This window comes from Rutilus rutilus, assembly GCF_951802725.1.
Source record: "Rutilus rutilus genome assembly, chromosome: 17".
In the NCBI taxonomy this organism is placed as follows: Eukaryota; Metazoa; Chordata; class Actinopteri; order Cypriniformes; family Leuciscidae; genus Rutilus; species Rutilus rutilus.
The window spans coordinates 36896702-36917147 of NC_140230.1; the positions used below are offsets into that span (position 1 = coordinate 36896702).

The 20446-nt window shown below is 38.1% G+C and overlaps 2 protein-coding genes across 2 annotated transcripts; one reads left to right on the forward strand and one right to left on the reverse strand.

Annotated features, from left to right (window-relative positions):
* Positions 1-455: 455 nt before the first annotated feature.
* eomesb (eomesodermin homolog b) lies at positions 456-6879 on the forward strand. The gene is made up of 7 exons (XM_084384994.1): positions 456-583; positions 2023-2576; positions 3805-3959; positions 4041-4162; positions 4585-4743; positions 5782-5843; positions 5918-6879. The coding sequence occupies exons 2-7, from the start codon at positions 2113-2115 to the stop codon at positions 6531-6533; spliced, it is 1578 nt and encodes a 525-aa protein (XP_084241120.1). The 5' UTR covers positions 456-583; positions 2023-2112; the 3' UTR covers positions 6534-6879.
* Positions 6880-8214: 1335 nt separating this feature from the next.
* On the reverse strand, positions 8215-11398 carry LOC311276539 (uncharacterized protein). The gene is made up of 2 exons (XM_084386238.1): positions 11225-11398; positions 8215-10362 (listed from the first exon to the last, which is right to left on the reverse strand). The coding sequence occupies exons 1-2, from the start codon at positions 11393-11395 to the stop codon at positions 10261-10263; spliced, it is 273 nt and encodes a 90-aa protein (XP_084242364.1). The 5' UTR covers positions 11396-11398; the 3' UTR covers positions 8215-10260.
* Positions 11399-20446: the final 9048 nt, after the last annotated feature.

Genomic DNA, 20446 nt, shown 5'->3' on the forward strand with positions numbered 1-20446 from the left:
AATTTGGCAGAACTTAAACCATTATGAAACACAAGCAAACCACCAAACATGTAAACAAAATATCGACACGTTTCGCCCAAGAGATTAATTAATAAACTGAGGGATGAATCTACAACACATGTGACAACTTGCCCCGAAAATACTCAAAGTATTACATCAAGAATGATAAATATAATGCATGTCGATGTGGTTATGAGATTGCTCGATACTCGCAAAATATGCTGATATTAAAATGTTTTTCGAGAATAAAACCACAAAAAAAAGTCATTTAAAGCAGCTTTAGATGTTTGAAATCAACACTGCTGGAGAAACAGGTTTAAAACCTCATGTTGCTGAAACAGCGTGTGTAGAATAGAGTAAATAGAGTAAAATAAGAGGATGAAGTGTCAGTAGGAGGCGCTATAGAGCAGCATCAATAAATCCCGCATCATCATCACAGGTGCTTCAGTCAGTCTTTCATTCATCAGTCGTTCAGTGTGTTTTACCTTCATTCTGCTTCAGACTCTCCCTCTCTCTTCATCGCTCTCAGTCTGAACTCAAGCGCGATTTCGACCTCAATCTGTGGACAATGAAGATGAAACTGGTGAGTTATTCATCATAGTGATGATTCATATTATTACATCTATGCAAGAAGCTTCATTGTGTTTTCTTTCTTATCTTTGATTGTCAATCAAGTTTAACCTCTCCGATAGACAAGTGTGCATTTACCACCAGAGGAGAATATACAAGTAACAGATGATTAAATATAGTTATTAATACTGCGTACTGAACCCAGACAGTCGCTGTTTAAACCTCGTTCAACATCATACGAAAAATAAAACTTATAAAAATAAGAATTAGAAAACGTTCTCGTTTTACACACAGAAACAATCTTTGCAACGTTTTGGATGTTAGTTTAGCTACATATGCTTAGAAAAAAACCTAATAAGAACAAATTTGAAATTGTCTCGCAAAAAAACACACACACAAAAAAGCCCACAAATGACAGTAACGCGTAATTTAAAAAAAACAAACAAAAAAAAAACAATAGCCTACAAAATTGTCTTCCCGACTGTTTATGTATCATGTTTAACTTAATTTTTAAATATTAATAAACGCAGCTATAGGCCTAAACTGTTTTTGTTCCATCATTAAAGGAAGAATTAATACTGAAAATCGAAAACATGTTGTTTATGTTCGCATGACACTAATACACTCTAGATTGGCAATGAATTTTAACATCAACATTTAATTTTTAAATTATAAAATGCCAAAGTTATGCGTAATGAAGGAACGTTTTAATTTAATCAATGTTTTCTATCGTTTGTTGCTTTTTAAATACATGTTTGTAGCTTATGATACGGAGGAGTTATTGTCTGAAATAAAATATAAAGACTAGATTGATAGGGAAATTTTCCCCCAGTGATCTCAACGGCACAAAGTGTCCGAATCAACATGAACTCCATAAAGATTAATCATTTGTGATTATAAACTCTTTATTATTTGTTCTTCAATTAAATCGGCGGAGATTTAAACTGAGAATAAGAAGAACTGAAATATGAAGCGAAGACTATGACGAGCACATCAGCATATTAATTAAAATGCTGTTAAAAAAAATATTTATAAATGCAATTAAATGATACCGTTTAGCTGCACATATTAGAAAATAAAAAAGTGATAGGGTTATTTGGAAAATATGAAATTAAAGCTATAGCTTATTTTACGAACGAATAGGATAGCCTATGACACATAAACGTCACGAGTTAAATAAAGTGCATTTAATTTGATAGCAAATGTAGGCTACGATGAAAACAAATTAACGTTCTATAACATTAAATAATTTTATTTTACGCCTTTAAATAGCCATAGAAGATTGTTTACTTTTAGATCCATAAAAGCAAAAAGTTTCAATTTGTTTTAATGCAGCGGTGACTGAAATGCAGAATCGTTTTAAACCAAAGCGATCAAAATAGAAATAATGTGCAGCTGTTGAACGTTTACAATAATGAACATTTATATTGACATCTACACATTAATTCTCAGTGATGCCGAGGCGCGCGACAGTAACTGCCGGAGATCGAATTATCAAACGTCAGGATTCGGATCTAGAGTTCGGGTGGAGTGTGTCGGATCATGCCCGGGGAAGGGTCCGGTTCTGCGCTGGACGACGGGAAGGATTCACCGATCATTTGTGAAGATGAACTGACGAGCCGGTACATACTCGACGGGATCGGGTCCAATCGATACTTCATGATGGGCGCGACGCAGCAAACGCAGGAAAGTTCGAGTCCGTGTCCGTTGTTCCCGTACGCGGGCCAGACCGGAGGAGTATACGCTGGTTCCGATGGATCGCGGTACGCGTCGCTGCACTACGGCTCCGTGATCCCGCCCGCGGGCTTCTGTCCGTCTCTGTGTGCTGGACGCGGGGAGTTCGGCACGGGGTATCAGTTCGGACACGCTTCGGGAAACTCCTACGGCTCGTATCAAGGGTCCGGGATCGGGTCCATGGCTCGAGCTCAGGTGTATCTGTGCAACCGGCCGCTGTGGCTCAAGTTCCACCGGCACCAAACGGAGATGATCATCACCAAACAGGGCAGGTGAGAGAGGGGTACAGTCTAAAAAATAATAAAGGTGCTTTTATTGCCATCGGTGGTTCCACATTTGCATTCTTTATATTATTAAAATGTTCTTCACACTAAGAAAAAACATCCAAGCAAGCAATTTTGCGTTTAAAAGACATCTAATAGGAGTCCAAACACAGCCCTGAAGTCTAAGGCCACATTTGGGCTGTCAGTGAAAACTGAATATAGACGTCTAACCAAAGCCCAAGAATATGTTACAGAACATGACAAAGACATGAAACTAAACACCTTGTAATCACTGTTTGCTTACATGATGGAATATCCTTCATCTCGCAAGTTATTTAGGCCAAAACGACATGTAACCAAATTCAAGGTTATTTTGGCTAGAAGTGTGTTACTCATAATCGGACTAAATCGGGTCTGTTAAACTAGACGGAGAAATGACGGCTATTCTTGTCAGAACTCATCACTGAAGGTTCTTTGTGGAACCAGAAACGATCCTAATATTTCAACGCTGCTTTTGGAAACCCCCTTTTGAATCATTAATTTTAAGCGTGAATTAATCAAATAGGCTAAGTTTTTTTAGGCCATAAACGCTTTAAATTGTTGGCTATAGGCCAAGGCAAAATCACAACAACAGATTTTAAAATCAGATTTAAACAGTAAAATAACGAAAATAATGTTTCAAATGTGTTTGCAAATAGTTTCGTAGGCTACTTTTATCTGGCGCGATCGATCGCGGTTAGCGAACAGACGTGTTACTATAGCAACAGTAGTCATTAATATTATTTATAGATTTTTATATAATAGCCTATATCTCAAAAAGTAAGCTAGTTTTATTATTTATTTATTTATTTTTAAACTACAGCTACCAGAAATAGGGGCTCAAAAAGACAATTCAGGTCGAATTAAAAAATATATATAATTAAAAGGGGTCGTCAAAATGGAAGTTGCATTATATTTACATTTATGCATTTAGCGCTTTTATCCAATGCGACTTAAAAATGAGGTACAAAGCATTCATCACAGAGCCAACAATCACAATGCCAGGTTGATTAGACAACTAGATGAAACCAGCTAGAGAAGAATTGTATTATTATTGTGTATTTGTGAAAGCATTTGGTTTGAGAGTGTGGTGTGGTTAAAGTTCTTTGAAAGCTATAGTCCTATCTTTAATCCGCAATTTTGATAATTAATTCAGAATATAGCTGAATAATCATTTGTGTTTTAAATCCCTGCACAGGCGGATGTTTCCATTTCTCAGTTTCAATATTACCGGCCTGAGCCTGACGACGCATTATAACGTGTTCGTGGAGATTGTTTTAGCGGATCCGAATCACTGGAGATTCCAGGGCGGGAAATGGGTCACGTGCGGGAAAGCCGACAATAATATGCAAGGTATGGCAGAAACCAAGTTAATACGTGCTGTTATTATTAATAATAACAATAATAATATGCTGTTGTATTTTATTGTTTTAGGGAATAAGATTTACGTCCACCCCGAATCGCCGAACACAGGCGCTCATTGGATGAGACAAGAAATATCTTTCGGTAAATTGAAACTAACAAACAACAAGGGAGCAAATACCAACACTTCTCAGGTAAATAATGCACATTTATTTTATGAGTAGAACAATTAGCTACTGATGCTAAACCATTTCTGTTGTGCTTTTTGGGCCTGTTTTAGTACTCAAATGAAATAAATAAAAGCACATAGGCTATTGCTTTTGACATTGAATGTAAGAACAAGTCATATTAAATATGGCTGAATGTGATTTTATCCTGGAACAACATTCCAATCAACCAATCAGATCTGAGGGATGAGTTTATAGTTTATGCCAAGTCTAGGTGCTTCTACATCAGTGTTTCAGCCATTTCCCTCTGGTTTTTGGGATAAGTTATGGGTAGAGTTGGAGTTTTTCAGTCAGGAATGTTGTTCCAGAATCCAGATTGAACATCTTACTTGGCAAAATCACCATTAAATGATGTGCGTTTAATAGTCTCATTTGTGTCTCCAACTCAGATGATTGTCCTCCAGTCTCTACACAAGTACCAGCCGAGGCTTCACATCGTTGAAGTGTCAGACGACGGGATTGAAAACACGGGCCGAGACTCTAAGACTCAGATCTTCACCTTCCCGGAGAACCAGTTCATTGCGGTCACAGCTTATCAGAATACTGATGTACAGACTTTCTTTCTGAGCATGAATAACCCTCTGGTGCTCTTCGCGTGTTTGTTTTTTTATTTCAATGAAATTAATGTACTATATTTTAGTTTGATAATGTTTTTTTATTTTATATTTTTAGGGGATTTTATGGTACCAAATTATATTTATGCTGTATTTAAAATCCATTTATTCACTTTTTGAGCATAGACCTTAAAATTAAATTTCCAACTTAAACTGGTAAATCTTGAATGGTTTAGAGCAACAGATGTTTGATCTCTTTTCAAAGGCGACACTTGGCAGATTATTGCTGAAGTGAAAAAAGTTTTTAAAAGTTTTACGTTTATTGTTCTGAAAAATGTGCAAAAATACTATCTTCAATTTTTATATGAAATATATATTTAAAAAAACATGTTTCACTCTAAAACTGTGAGAAAATCAAAGCCATAAATCTAAACAAGTTAGTTGTTCCTAATGTGAGGTTGATATCTCAGTAAATGATGTTTCAGTGAATGTTGTTCGGCTGCAGTTCCAGACGCTTCCACTAGAGGAAACTCCTCTCATTCATTTCCAATGCGCTCATTTCTGACCGCGAGGAGCTCAAGTGTGACTGTTGTTTCAGGACCATTTAACCTGTTAGAATCATATCCATGATTTTTGTGTGTGTGTGTGTGTGTTTACATAGCAAGTGCCAAAACATTTACCAAGTTTCGTACCATTCCGATCAAGAAAAAAAGTAAAAACAAAAAACAAAAAGTTACGTTTTTCGGTGTAAAATGATAGAAGAGCACCAGATGCATGAAACAGCCCGGTCACACTGAACGCGTCTCTATAGCACGCATTGTGTTTTACATGCAAATGATACACATGGGTACACATTAGTAGTGGTGTGTGTATTACACGCAATAAAGTGCGTATCATATGCACGTAAAACTAATTTTCGCGTATAAATTGCACGATAAACACAACACGTGCTATAGACACGCATTTTCATGAGCTCAGGCTGGGACTACACACACTCAGTTATTAACACTCACTTCTGTGTCGTTCCTCTAGATCACTCAACTCAAGATCGACCACAATCCTTTCGCGAAAGGCTTCAGAGATAACTATGATTCGTGAGTATGATGAGCATCACTGAGGTTTCCCCGCATTTATTCTCGGCTGATACTAACGTGCATTGGATTTTCAGGATGTACACGCTTGCGGAGCGTGAAAGACTGACGCCTTCGCCAACGCACTCGACGCGCGCGCAACAGATCGTGCCAAGCGCGCGCTACACCATGCAACCTTTCCTGCAGGATCAACTCAACAACCGGCTATACAGCAGCGAACAGACCAGTGGCAGTAAACTGGAGCTCACGGCGTACGAGGGAGATTACTCCAGCTCTTTGTTACCCTACAGCTTCAAGTCTTTACCTCTCCAGAGCGCGCACTCGCTCGGGTACTATCCTGAAGGCGCGTTCGCGTCCGTGACCGCGGGATGGGGCACGAGAGGCTCGTACCCGAGGAAAGTGCCCTGGTCTCCCAGACCGAGTCCCACAGATGAGCACATCATCATGCCTGACAAAGACAAACCTCAGGAGGAAAGCACTGTGAGCGCATTCGCTCAGAACTGGATGGAGAAGCCTTCAGACTCTGTGGAGCCCAGCGTTTACTCGGTCGTGTGCAAGAGGAGGCGGCTTTCCCACGCAGAGTCCGGGACTGGGAACTCTCCCAAGTGTGAGGAAGACTCGGACAACTTTCACAAGGACTCTTCATCCCCCTCTAAGGCGATCGGCTATTACGCGTTCTATGCCGGCAGCTAGAGGAACGCACAGCTCCTGCACTCTTAAAAATAAAGGTTCCGAACGGGCGTTTTAGAACTGAAGAACCATTTTTGGTTCCGAAAAGAACTTTTCTTTGTGTGAAGAACATTTAAAAAAATCTAAAGAACCTTTTGAAAAATTGAACGATTCCATGGAATGTTCTTCGTGGAACCATCGATGCCAGTTTCTTTTTGAGAGTGATTGTTTGTTTGAATTGATCAGTTTGGTTCTTTTGTAATATATTTAAACCTCACATTAATGCATTTGTTTCTGTGCACGTTCAAAGTAAGATATGTCATTTTGAAAATGCTGTTGTGTGTAGCTATTAAACGACTGCTGTTTTGGATTGGTTGAGATATTCTTAAAAACATTAGATTTTTTTAATATACACTCTTAAAAATAAAGGTTCATTACACAGAAACAGAATTGATGGTTCTGTGAAGAACATTTAACATCCATGGAATCTTTTCATCGCATGAAAGGTTCTTTATAGTGGAACTATGTTCTTTGGATTAATAAAATATTCTTTACACTAAAAAAATGATAAAAATGGTGCTTTTAAGAGCTGATCACTGAAAGGTTCTTTGGGGAATTAGAAACGGTTCTTCTGCGAAAAAAACTTTATTTTTAAGAGTGTACAGAATTAACTGAATAATTTAGACATGATATGGGTGTGAAAGAAATATCCAGAAATTTAACAGAGAGCTTTGAAAACTGGTTTTCACAGCTGTAAAATACATCAAATTAATAAATCCAAATGCAAAAAATATGCAGAAAATCAATAACTCTGAACGGTCTCACTGAATCAGTAAAAATTAATAAACCATATAGAATGTGTTTGGTAAATAAGGGAAATGTAAAATTAAACCTCATATATGTGGATTATTACAAGAATCCAGAAATAAACTCAACATTAAAGTTCTACAAATAGAGATCCTGTAAGATGATATATTGCACAGGACACTGTCCTCTAGTGGTGAAGCCGGAGGGAAATATGATCAGTTTGGTTTGATTATGTCAAATGAAATGGTTCAATGATTAGTAACTATCATTCACAGTAAAAACAGTGAAATATTATTCTAATGTAAATCCACTGTTCTCTATGTGAATATACAGTAAAGTGTAATTTATTCCTGTGATCAAAGCTGAATGTTCAGCATCATTACTCCAGTCTTCAGTGTCACATGATCCTTCACACATCACTCTAATATGATGATCTGATGATCAAGAAACATTTATAATTATTATCAGTGTTGGAAACTGTGATATATTTATTTTCCAGGATTTTTGATGAATAGAAAGTTGAAAAGTACAGCATTGATTTGATATAGAATCTTTTGTAACATTATAAATGTCTTTGTCACTTTTAATCAATGTAATGCATCCTTGCTGAATAAGAGTATGAATTCATTAGCTTATTTTATACAATTTATAATAAAGTATTAATTTGTTTTGTTTTTTAATCTTACTAATCCCAATCTTTTGAATGGTAGTGTATGACAGTTTCCACATATTTTTGTAAAAAAAAATATATATAAAGCAGCTCTCGACAGTTTTCAATCAATAATCATAAATGTTTTTTTGATCATCATATTAGAATGATTTGTGAAGGATCATGTGACACTGAAGACTGGAGTAATGATGCTGAACATTCAGCTTTGATCACAGGAATAAATTACACTTTACTATATATTCACATTTTATATTTTACATTTTAACATTTCACAATATTACTGTTTTTACTGTATTTTTTTGTCTTAATTATTTCAAACTTTTGACTGCGAGTGTGAGATGCTGTGAGACGGCAACAAAATCCCTAAAGAATAAACACACTGCCTCTGCTGCTTCCAAAAATCAGTTTATTAAAATATGCAAAGTTTCCACCCGAAGGTCTTCATTGCATATTTTAATAAATAGATTTTGTGTGTTTATTCTTTAGAGAAGTGCTTTCTATGCCTAAAGTTTCTGGATCTGCGCATATTACTACTACTGGTAAAATTACAACAAAATCAACAACAACAACAACAACAACAACAACAATAATAATAATAATAATAATAATAATAATAAATGAACTTTATATAGCACTTTATATATGTTTACACAGAGCTTTGCAGCTGACACATGCTGCGTTATATGTACATAAACATTCAAATGCATACATTTAAAAAAAAATAAAATAGTTAGATTGCACAGAAGAAGAAGAAGATGTATGAGACTGAAGGAAAGTCCTGGAGAGCAGAAGCTCCTCCACACACTCAGTTCAGTGTGTGTGAATGAGTTTCTCTGACACACACACACTCGGACAGCTGTTTTCAGTCGTGCAAGTACAGCTCCTAAAAATACTGAAATCTCAAAAACAACCCATAGTTCAATCTGACAATCGTGTCATAAACATCCTCACATAATGCCAAAAATTAAAAAAAATATTAGAAATAATTCTACACAAGTCGTGTCATAAACATCCTCACATAATGCCAAAAACAAAAACAAAATCAGATATTAATTCTACACAAATCCTGTCATAAACATCCTAAAATAATGCCAAAAAACAAAAACAAATATTTGAAATAATTCTACACAAATCGTCATAAACATCCTAAAATAATGCCAAAAAACGAAGAAAAAAATAGAAATAATTCTACACAAATCGTGTCATAAACATCCTAAAATAATGCCAAAAAACAAAAATTAGAAATAATTCTACACAAGTCGTGTCATAAACATCCTCACATAATGCCAAAAACAAAAACAGAAATAATTCTACACAAATCCTGTCATAAACATCCTAAAATAATGCCAAAAAACAAAAACAAAATATTAGAAATAATTCTACACAAATCGTGTCATAAACATCCAAAAATAATGCCAAAAACAACAAAAAATATTAGAAATAATTCTACACAAATCGTGTCATAAACATCCTAAAATAATGCCAAAAACAACAAAAAATATTAGAAATAATTCTACACAAGTCGTGTCATAAACATCCTCACATAATGCCAAAAACAAAATCAGAAATAATTCTACACAAATCCTGTCATAAACATCCTAAAATAATGCCAAAAAACAAAAACAAATATTTGAAATAATTCTACACAAATCGTCATAAACATTCTAAAATAATGCCAAAAAACGAAGAAAAAATAGAAATAATTCTACACAAATCCTGTCATAAACATCCTAAAATAATGCCAAAAAACAAAAACAAAAATTAGAAATAATTCTACACAAATCATGTCATAAACATCCTAAAATAATGCCAAAAAACGAGAAAAAAATATTAGAAATAATTCTACACAAATCGTGTCATAAACATCCTAAAATATTGCCAAAAAACAAAATATTAGAAATAATTCTACACAAATCCTGTCATAAACATCCTAAAATAATGCCAAAAAACAAAAACAAAATATTAGAAATAATTCTACACAAATCGTGTCATAAACATCCAAAAATAATGCCAAAAACAACAAAAAATATTAGAAATAATTCTACACAAATCGTGTCATAAACATTCTCAAATAATGCCTAACAACTAACAAAATTTAGAAATAATTCTAATGTGCAAAGTTTCTGATAGCAAGTCTTCCAGAAAGTTCTGTGGAAGTTCTGTACACTGTGGAACGACTGATGAGGGCCCTCGACTGAGCTCTGGGAGCCGATCACACACAGTCACTGAAGCTCTACTTTAGAGCATAGATGTGTCTGGAAGACATTACTGGTCTTAGACTTGGATGGACTTTCTGCTGCGATGCAGTTCATCTATCCATCTCCTCTTGTCCCATCTCGCAGCAGAAGCTCTAGAGAGCGTGGAGCGTCGCTCGTCCTGCAAAAACACAGAAACACTCTCATCATACACACACTGACACACACACACACACATCAGCTCTTTTCTCTCAGTGTCTGAAACGCTTCGTTTGAAGATTCAGTCTCTCTAAACCCCGCCTCTCGGAGAGATGCTCTGCTCTGATTGGTCAGATGGCTCAGTCTGCTGTGATTGGTCAGAAAGCAAACGCTCATTATCATATCTGAATCTCAGCTCTTGACACACAGTGATACGAACAGTAACGATGGCGTGTGTTTTACCCATAGACTGTAAATAAATATGTTCGTAGTGTGCGTGACATCACACAGTGTTTCTGAAGGGCATTTCTGAAGCCCAAAGTGGGCGGAGCCGGCCGTCGCCATCTTGGAAGCGTCACTCCCGGATAAACGGAAATGTCCAGCGAGGCGGATTAGCTGAGGTGAAGTGACGCTAACACACAGCAGACAAACGGCTAGTAGTGACATCAGCGGCAATCCACCTGTCACTCAAGTGGCCACGCCCTTAATTATGCAGAACTTTAAGGCTTAATATAATTTAAACGGATGAGTTATAAAAAAAAACCCACCCCCCTCAACAGTCGTCATGAAGGGCAACATTAGCTATATAGACCAAAACCACTTTTTGCACCAGACTGTAAACATGTGTTTTTCTGCTGTAAAGTTGGGCATTTTAACATGAGGGTTTATTATGGGATTGACTCTCTTCTGCAGCCGGCCTCTAGTGGCCAGTGGATGAACTGCAGTTTAAGTCTCTTCAGTGTTAGATTCAAGAGAGAGAGGGAAGGTGTCCGCTTGGTTTTACTGTATCAGTCTCATCAGAGTGGATTTGCTCTGGAGAAAGCGAGAGCGGACTCGACCCTCACCTCATAGGCCGGCGGATCTGAAGACGGGAGCGGACTGTAGTAGGACGGGGGTGATGATGCGGGACGCTGGTCCATGACATCACTGACCACATCAGGTGATGCTGAGCTCATGTGGATCACCATCAGACGCTTCCTCTGCAGAGGAACAGAAGATAAACACATAACCAACATAAGATTAAATTAACTCAATTTGACTAAGATAGAATTTAAATAAAACAAAAAATTTAATATTAATAATAAAATCGTATTTTATGCATTAGATGAATTAACTTAATTAACTGTAATTAATCAATTAATTAAACAGATTAATTGATTCAAATTTAAATACATTAATAAATAAAAATGATTAAATAAATAAATCTTGATTTAAATAAATAAAATAGGAAAAACAGTGTAAAATCAAAAATAAGATTAAACTAATTAAATTTGATTTAGGAAAAAATAATGCAATTTTTTTTAAAATACATTTTTCTTTTTATGTCAGTTTAAAATAAATTGATTATTTAAATAAATTAATATAAAATACAACTTGATTTAATAAATAAAAATAAGAAAAGCAGTGTAAAAATGTGAAAATAAATAAATAAGATTAAACTAAGTATTATTAAGATCACAATTAAGATAAATAATTTAATATTTATTTCAACTTTAAATAAAAAAAGATTAATACATTAGATTAAAACTTAATTAAAATAAAAAAATAAAAAATGTAAATAGAAAATTCATTAAAATGATTCAAATAAATTAATAAAACCTTTTTAAAATAAATACAAAAATGTAGTGTAAAAATGTAATAATAAATTAATAAATACATTTTATTGAAATAAATTGATTAAAATAATATAAAATAAAATTGATTTAAATAAATAAATACATTTTATAAAAAATAATATGAATATATTGATATGAATGAATACAACATCTAACAGTGCAGTACAACAGTGAGTATAAAAAACAAGGATGTAATGTAAATATTTTACACATTTGTAATACTAACTTCTCACATTATAAATCAAGTCTTTGTAAATGAAAATATATTGCTGCCTTTTAAATTTTAAATTGGCGGCCCCTCACAGGGATGATCATATTTAGGGGTCCGTGGCATTAAGAAGATGGAGAACCCACCATAGATGATGCTGAAGATTAGAAGAAACTCTGATTTACCGATTTGCACCAGCAGCATGACGTCGCAAAGATGATGACGGAGAGGAGGAGCGCCAGAACGTTACAGGCCATGAACGCGATCTCAGTCGAACCCAGAGTAGGGGCCAAAAACTACAACACAAACACCTCAATATTCATAAACATCAGTAATATATTCATTACTAGGACAGATGGATCTTATATCATAGAGAGACTCACCACACGCACACTCGAAGCGACGTAGAACAAGAGGAAGAAGATGATGAAGACGGTCAGAGAGCTGAAGATATTGAACAGGTTCAGGACTTGAGCGGTGACCACCTGAACAAACATAATTCATAAACCACTTCTGCTTCATCAGATCATAACATGTGCGACGATGTGAGACGTACTGACCAGACACGGGTTGCGGGTACAGGCAGCGGTGGCTGTAACAACTCCATTTAAAATCAACTACACACACACAAAACAACATTATACAAGCGACAGAAATATCAACATTATTCAGCATTCATTTACAGTTTAATACAGTGATAAACACTATCAAAACACACAGGGCTCTATCTCGCACCCAGCGCAATTGTCTTTGTACACGACACATGTATCATTCCTATTTTGCACCCAACGCACAGCGGACTTTTCCCTCCACAGACGCACATCGGTAAATTAGGGAATGAACTTGCGCTCCCGGGGGCGGTTCAGCGAAAAGAGGAGGCGTGTTCCGGCGCAAACGTTCCCTGGTGCTATTTTGCAGTTTCAGAAAACAATTCCTCCACAGACCAGGAGAAACCTCGTCTAAAGTCAGTGGCCCCACTCCGGCCCTGTATTCAGATGCTATTTTAAGGGCGCATGCTTGGCCATAATGTAGCGTGTGCACCACCAAAAACACTTTGCTTCTCTTATCTACACAGAAGCAGCAGTTTTCATTTTTGCAAATCATACATACATTATTACAATGAAAAATATTCCACATGAAAAGGGAATCATTGTGGTGTCCATGAAGATGTGAAAAATAGGTATAAATCTAGCTTACACATTTACCCAAATTATCATACGCCTGTTTAACCGAAGCTAATTTTTAGGGGTGACCCCGAATAGTCGAAGATTCGATGCTTCGATTGGAGGAGCCTGATTCGACTACTGATCTCATGGTCGAATCTTCGCAGAGGTGTTATGAAACGAGGATCATGCCACTTTGGCTATATGAGGGCGCTCAATGTCTGATTTCACATAGAACTAGCTTTTATGTCAATACGTTAATATTCAGCCTATAGGCTGATAATATATTATGATAATGCTGTATATAAAAATGTGCAAAGAAAGAAGCTTTTAATAAATATTTTTTTTAACGTGCGTGAATAAATCCAAACACCCCGTGACAGATTTAAGTTTCACTTTCAATCCGTGACCGACAGAGGAGCGTCTTCGCGGCAAGGATTTAAATCTTTAACAATGTCTGGGATAAGAAAATCTAAAGTGTGGATGTACACCATCAGAAAGGATATTCTCCAAGGCTGGATTTAGCATCAGGAAAACCATGATCGCACTTCTGCCGGCCAACGTTTACACGTTTCACGCATAGACTGGGTTTCACGTTAGAATGTATTTTATCCGCGCGCACAATTTGAAAAGACTCCAACGGACACAGACAGAGTGAAAGACTGGATTTGTTCTCTCGATCAGGTAACGTTATATTAGGGTACAAGTGATTTCAAAACTTTTCAGCTGGTTCTAATTTGATTTCTGGATGCTGTGAACATTTTTAGCTAAAAAGACTGCCTCTCCAGTTTAGCTTATTGTTGTTTCTGCAGTTAAAAAGACAAAGTTGAAAATTCTGGCTACTATCGTTATTTTAATAATTTCTTTATTTTTATTTTATTTATTAATCTGTCAGGGTTATCTAATCGAACTATTTGTGGCTTGTGTTTTGAATGTTCCTCTGCACTTTAAGCATTTTGCACACATTTGCTCATCTTGTGACTTGATTCTGATTTATTTCGTTTTGTATTTTTATTTATTAGAAAGGTATATTCTGTTCTAATTTAATTTAGTAAATTAATTGTTTATTTTTTCGGTGCATCGATGTTGTGCTGTAGGCTGGCCTGCTCGCACAGGTAATTTAGCCGATTTAATATGATTTGCATGTGAAATGCAAATCCTGTCTGCAGTGTGCCTTTCTGGAGTTATTTATGTTATTTCTTAGTTTTATTGATCCAAAATGTTTTTATACATTTTCTTCTATAATTGTGTGATTTTCTGTACATCGCGGCTTTGAAACGTTAAAGCCCCGCCCCCAGCCCCACCCACTTGATTCGACTATTAGTCGACTATAGGCAAGACATGACGATTCTGATTCGACTATGAAAATCCATAGCCGGGGACAGCCCTACTAATTTGTGTGTGTTTCTCCATCCCCAATGTCACTTCTCTGTGTTTTACGGCCCTGACGAGAACGTCGGTCTCCTCGGCTGTGAACCGCTCCTGGCAAATCCGCCGTTATAATAGCAATCCGCCATGGAACAAGCACGCCTGCTCTTAAAGGGAATGTGAGATGACGCTCTGATTGGTTTATTTCACGTTACGCCCAAACCACACCTATGAGTAATGAAGCTACTTCAGACCAACACATTTTAGATTTGTGTCCGGCGCAAGAGTCATTTATCCCGCCAGTATAATAGCAACAGCCCGAGATCTGCCCACAAAGTTACTTGCATTTCGCGTTTGATACTTGCGTTTCAGATCGTTAAAATAGGGCCCTATATCTGATTCTGCATCCTCCAGGAGGTCAACATTTTGGAATAATTAAGATTTATTCATGTTTTTGAAAGAGTTGGCTGTGTCACCAAGGCTGTTTGATCAAAAAAATATAGTAAAAATTGATGAAATATTATTCCAATGTAAATCATTTTCTATGTGAATATATAGTAAAGTGTAATTTATTCCTGTGATCAAAGCTGAATTTTCAGCATCATTACTCCAGTCTTCAGTGTTACATGATCCTTCAGAAATCATTCTAATATGCGCTCAAAATAAAAGACTCACATAGCAAGTTGGTATTAAAAACAACCGTTCATAATTCCAAAAGACGAGTCCAAACGCCACGGCACCGGTCAGGATCTCCAGCCACTGACGGAGAAAAGACAAGATGTTTTTGTCAGCTCGTAGCCTCCAGTAGTGCTAGTTAAGAGTGTTGATCACTAGTTAGTAGGTGTTGATCAGCAGTTTTACCCCCAGAACCGCCGGGTTGATCTTCAGGAACCCCGTCACTCCGGGCGCGTCTCCGGGCTTCGACTCCGTGATGTAAACGGGACACGCAGACTGATCCTGCGAAGCCGCAGAGTTGATGATCACTTCGACTTTTCTCGACATCTTTAGACACTTTAGAGAATGAAAGAGGTTTCCGGATCACATGTGTTTTCTATGCTGTCAGCAGATAATTCAGTCATTGTTCACTTCACTCAAATTCTTCAGGTGAACAAACCAGACAAACCTGCGCAGTCGCTCCGATGACTCAAGACTTTCAAACTCTCTGATCATCTAATTCATCTTAATTCAGCTTTCGGTCTAAAGGTTCATCTATTTAAATGACTAAATTTCATCTGTTTAAATGACTCTCTTGTTTTATTCAGTGATGAGCTGGTTAGAGTTTATGGGTCACATCATTTATATTAGCAGCACAAAGACGAGCTCCAAACAACAGGAGTTTCCTTCATTCCAACACTTTACCATAGAGTCTCATTTCTTAACATTAGTGAACTAACATGCAATATAACAAAATATTTTCAAAGCATTTATAAACCTTTGTTAATGTTAGTTTTCATGTTTGTTCACAGATAGTGCATTAACTAACATATATAGCCTAACTTAATATAGGCTATTTTAGTAAATGTTGTAATTAGCATTAAGATTAATAAATGCTGTAGCAGGTTTGTTCATTAGTTCCACAGTAATTTTAGCTAACGTTAACAAATGAAGCCTTTTTGTAAAAACTGGTTATGTTTAACCGACTAAATGAAGAAGCTTCCACATATAGCTAAAGATATTTGGTAACCCTTTACAATAAGGTTCATTAGTTAAAATTAGTTAACTACCTTAGTTAACGTGAACTAAGAATGAAAAATACTTCTACAGTATTTATTAATCTTAGTTAATAATAAACATTTACTAATACATTATTAATATCAAAGGTTGTATTTGTTAACATTAGTTAATGCACTGTGCTAGCTAACATTATTAAATAAAATTAACTAACGTTAACAAAGATGAACAAATACAGTAACAAATGTATCATTGTTAGTTCATTAATGAACCTTACTGTAAAGTGTTACAAGATATTTTTCTGACTTAGTCCTCAACTTCAGACCTGCAGTGTGTAAAGATACTAAAGTCAGTGGTTATGTTGAGATAGTTTACCTCGATGTTGCTGTTGTTCTTGCTCTGGTTCTTGTCATTTTTCAGGAGAAACTCCACCTATAAACACGCAGAGAATGTGTGTGTGTGTGTGTGTGTGTGTGTGTGAGACTGACGTCAAGGATCAGGTCAACACTACAGTATTCATCTCTGTCCTGTAAGTTATGATGGAGAGCAGAGTTAATAATAACACACACCCACACACACGATTACTCAAGCTCTTTATGAGGATATTGTCTGACTAATATTGCAAAAACTGAGACGAGCTAGTCATTAGCATGTTAACTTGAGTCACGTGGTCTCCAGAGTCTTAAAACACCACACACTAAATTAACTCTAGTAATACATTAAAACAAACTGTTGGCTACACCTGTTGTGTTCTCGGGACCAATTGGACACGTTGGAAATGAAACAGTCATAACTTAATATTTTTCTACTAAAACCATATTGTAGCCTATCTAATCTGATCAGTAACTTCTCATGAATGCAGTTTTTAATTCTACCATGTTTTAACTGTGCTATCACTTCATTTTTTTGCTATTTAAAATGTTACATAACTACAAACACCAGCATGATGCAAGAAATATATATTTTTATCAATATTTGTCAGCGCGCAGAGACCCGTCACACAAGGCTATACAGCTGGTCATAAACTTGTAACATACTTTTTTACACAAATGAGGATGTGCCCAAAACAGGTTTAGCTCACTTCTGGGAACAAAAATGTCCACAAAATATGCTTAAGTAGGTTTACAAAAACACCACATACTAAAACTTGTACTGCATTAAAACAAACTGTAGGCTATATACACCTTTTGCATCACTGAACTTACTTCAGCTGGACTGAGACGCCATTTTCTTCTGGAAACAAACTGTTGCATTATTTCCCTGTTATCTCTGTAAAGCTGCTCTGAAACTCTGTATTGTAAAAAGCACTAAAGAAATAAAGGCGACAAATTCCAGGTCCATTTAGACATGGTGAAATGTAAGCTTATAAAACAGTCATAACTTAATATTTTTTCTATTTTAAAACCATATTGTATCTGATCAGTAACTTATTAAATGAGAGAATGGCACACAGTTTTTAAAGTTTTGAATGTTACCTTGTTTTTACTTAATTTACCTCCTATTTAAAATGTACAATAACTACAGTAAAAAACCAGCGTGGTGCAAAAAAATCGAATTTTTTATCAATATTTCTGAGAAACATTATTGGGTGCCAAGGACATTTTTTGGAAGTATCTGCAGATTAGACACTGTGTAAAGAACAAATGTAATGCAAGTGATGATAACCCTGTTTATGCCTATCTTCAGTGAAGCTCAGACTGCAGACACCTGGAATAACATGAAAACAATATGGCAGAAGGATTTGGGGATTAATATGGATGATGACTGGCTGTACATCCTATCTAATGTGGGTAAGAACATACGAGAAATTAATTCACATAGATATTATTACACACCATCTAGGCTTCACAGGATCGGGATAGCTGGAAATAATGCTGGATGTATGCTGGAAATGTAGTGAAGAAGAAGGTACTCATTTACTGTACATATGATTTGGGAATGTTCTTTAGTTCACCCATTGAGTGCTTGAAGAGTGGATGGGTCTAATTTACTGGCGGAACCACGACTATGGCTTGGAGATCAAGCAGTGATATCCAACATAGCAGAAATGCATGTACCCTTATTAGGAGTGGTTGTATTACAGCAGCCAGGGTTGGAAATGCCCCAAAACCCCAGACCTGACAGACTGGATTGATGGGATGATTGAAATTGCTTCATATGAAAGCATGTTGGGGAGAATGCATAATGAAGAATGGGAGAAATGAGAAAAAACATGGGATATTTTCTGGCAGCATATAAAGATAGTGCACATGAATATGACTGAGGTTACGATAGTAACCGAGTAGTTCCCTTTCGAGAACGGTCACTTCGTATTGCGTCAGTGTAACAACTGGGAGGGGTCCGCCTAGTGAAGGGGGACTGTGAACCTGTGTGTTGTGATTGTGAAACATACTCTTTTTGTGCTTTATGTGGGTCGCCGTGAAAACGGCGTTTGTTTGTAGAGGAGCGCGCAATGCAGCGGGCCTGTTTACAATAATAAAATCTCCAGCCGCCTGAGCTGAACAGGGAGCTGTGAGAAGTGTCGCGGGTTTCTTAGAGGGTGGTCCTTAGAGACCTGCTTCGCCGGCTTGGCTGGACGAGGCGAAAGCGGGGCGGACTTGGGCCTGCTTGAAGCGGAGCTGGAGCGTTTTGGCAGGAAGTGTCGCATAGCTTGGGACGACTTCTGCGCGTCGGTGTACCTCTCTGAAAAACCCTTCACCGCTGGGCCGAAGAGGCCGGAGCTGGAGACGAGGGCGTCGAGGAACATCGCTCTGTCCGCGTCCTTAATTTCGGTGATGTTTAGCCAAAGGTGGCGCTCGAGCACGACCAAACTAGCCATATTCCTCCCGATAGCCTGCGCTGTAGCCTTGGTAGCACCCAAGGCTAGGTCCTTGGCGCTTCGGAGGTCTCGGAAGGCCTCAGGGTCCGGGCCAGCCTCGTCCATCGATTGGAGGAGTTTGGCCTGGTAAACCTGCAGCTCAGCCATCATGTGCAGGGCCGAAGCAGCCTGACCAGAGGCAGAATAAGCGCGTCCGGCGAGGGCTGAAGTGTTTCGGCATGGTATTGTTGGATGAACCACTCTAGTTCGCCAGCTAGCAGTGGTGTCCGGGCAAAGATGAGCGACTACGGCCTCTTCGAGGGGAGGCAATGACTCATAGTCCTTTTCTGCCACGCCGTCAACGGAAGAGAGCGTTGCGGAAACCGAAGAACCCACATGTGCAGAGCTCGCCACGCTTTAGTCAGTTCTTCATGTACCTCCGGAAAAAACGGTGCAGGTCTGTGACGAGGGGCCTGCTGGCGACCCGTCAAGAACCAGCCGTCCAGCCGTCCAGCCGACTTCGAGGAAGCTCCTCGGGCGAGGCCCACTCGAGCTCGAGGTCCGAGACCGCCTTGGTGAGGATCCGAAGCATCTCCGCGTCCGAGTTAGTCCTAGCGGCTGAGACGCTGGCGGCAGACTGGGAAGCGATGGTGGGGTCGATAGAGCCCGGCCATTCTTCCTCAGATGCGGCAATGGAGAGGCTGTCGTGGTGTTCCTCGCCCTATCCGCCGAAGGAGACAAGGCCCGCCACGTGGGTGGGGGGGCGCTGGTCTCCCACGAACATGACCGGAGAGGGTGTTTGAGCAGGAGAAAGCGAGGCACGCAGGGACGTGGCCGGCGTGCGCTTGCTAACTTCCATGCTCTCTGGCTGCCGTTGGCTGTGGCGTTTCTCCTTCCTTGGCCGAAGTAGAGCCGGGAAAGGAAGAGCGGGGGGAGCGGCGTCGCCGTCTCGTGAGAGAGCTAGCCGTGTCCGCAGCACAGAAATGGGCATGCTCTCACAGACAGAGCAGCCGCCGGCAGAGAGTGCAGTCTCGCTGTGGACGACTCCCAGGCATGAGATGCAGCTCGTGTATCCGTCGGCCTCAAGAGGAGCGAGGCATTTGTAACAACGCTTCGCGCTCTTATAAATCACAATAGAAATAATAGAAAGGATATGCGTCGACGCCGGATAACCACAGGTGAACGGCGGCAGGAGAAAAACGACTTCTGAGGTGAAGGCGTAGTCTGCTGAATGCTGCTCGCTC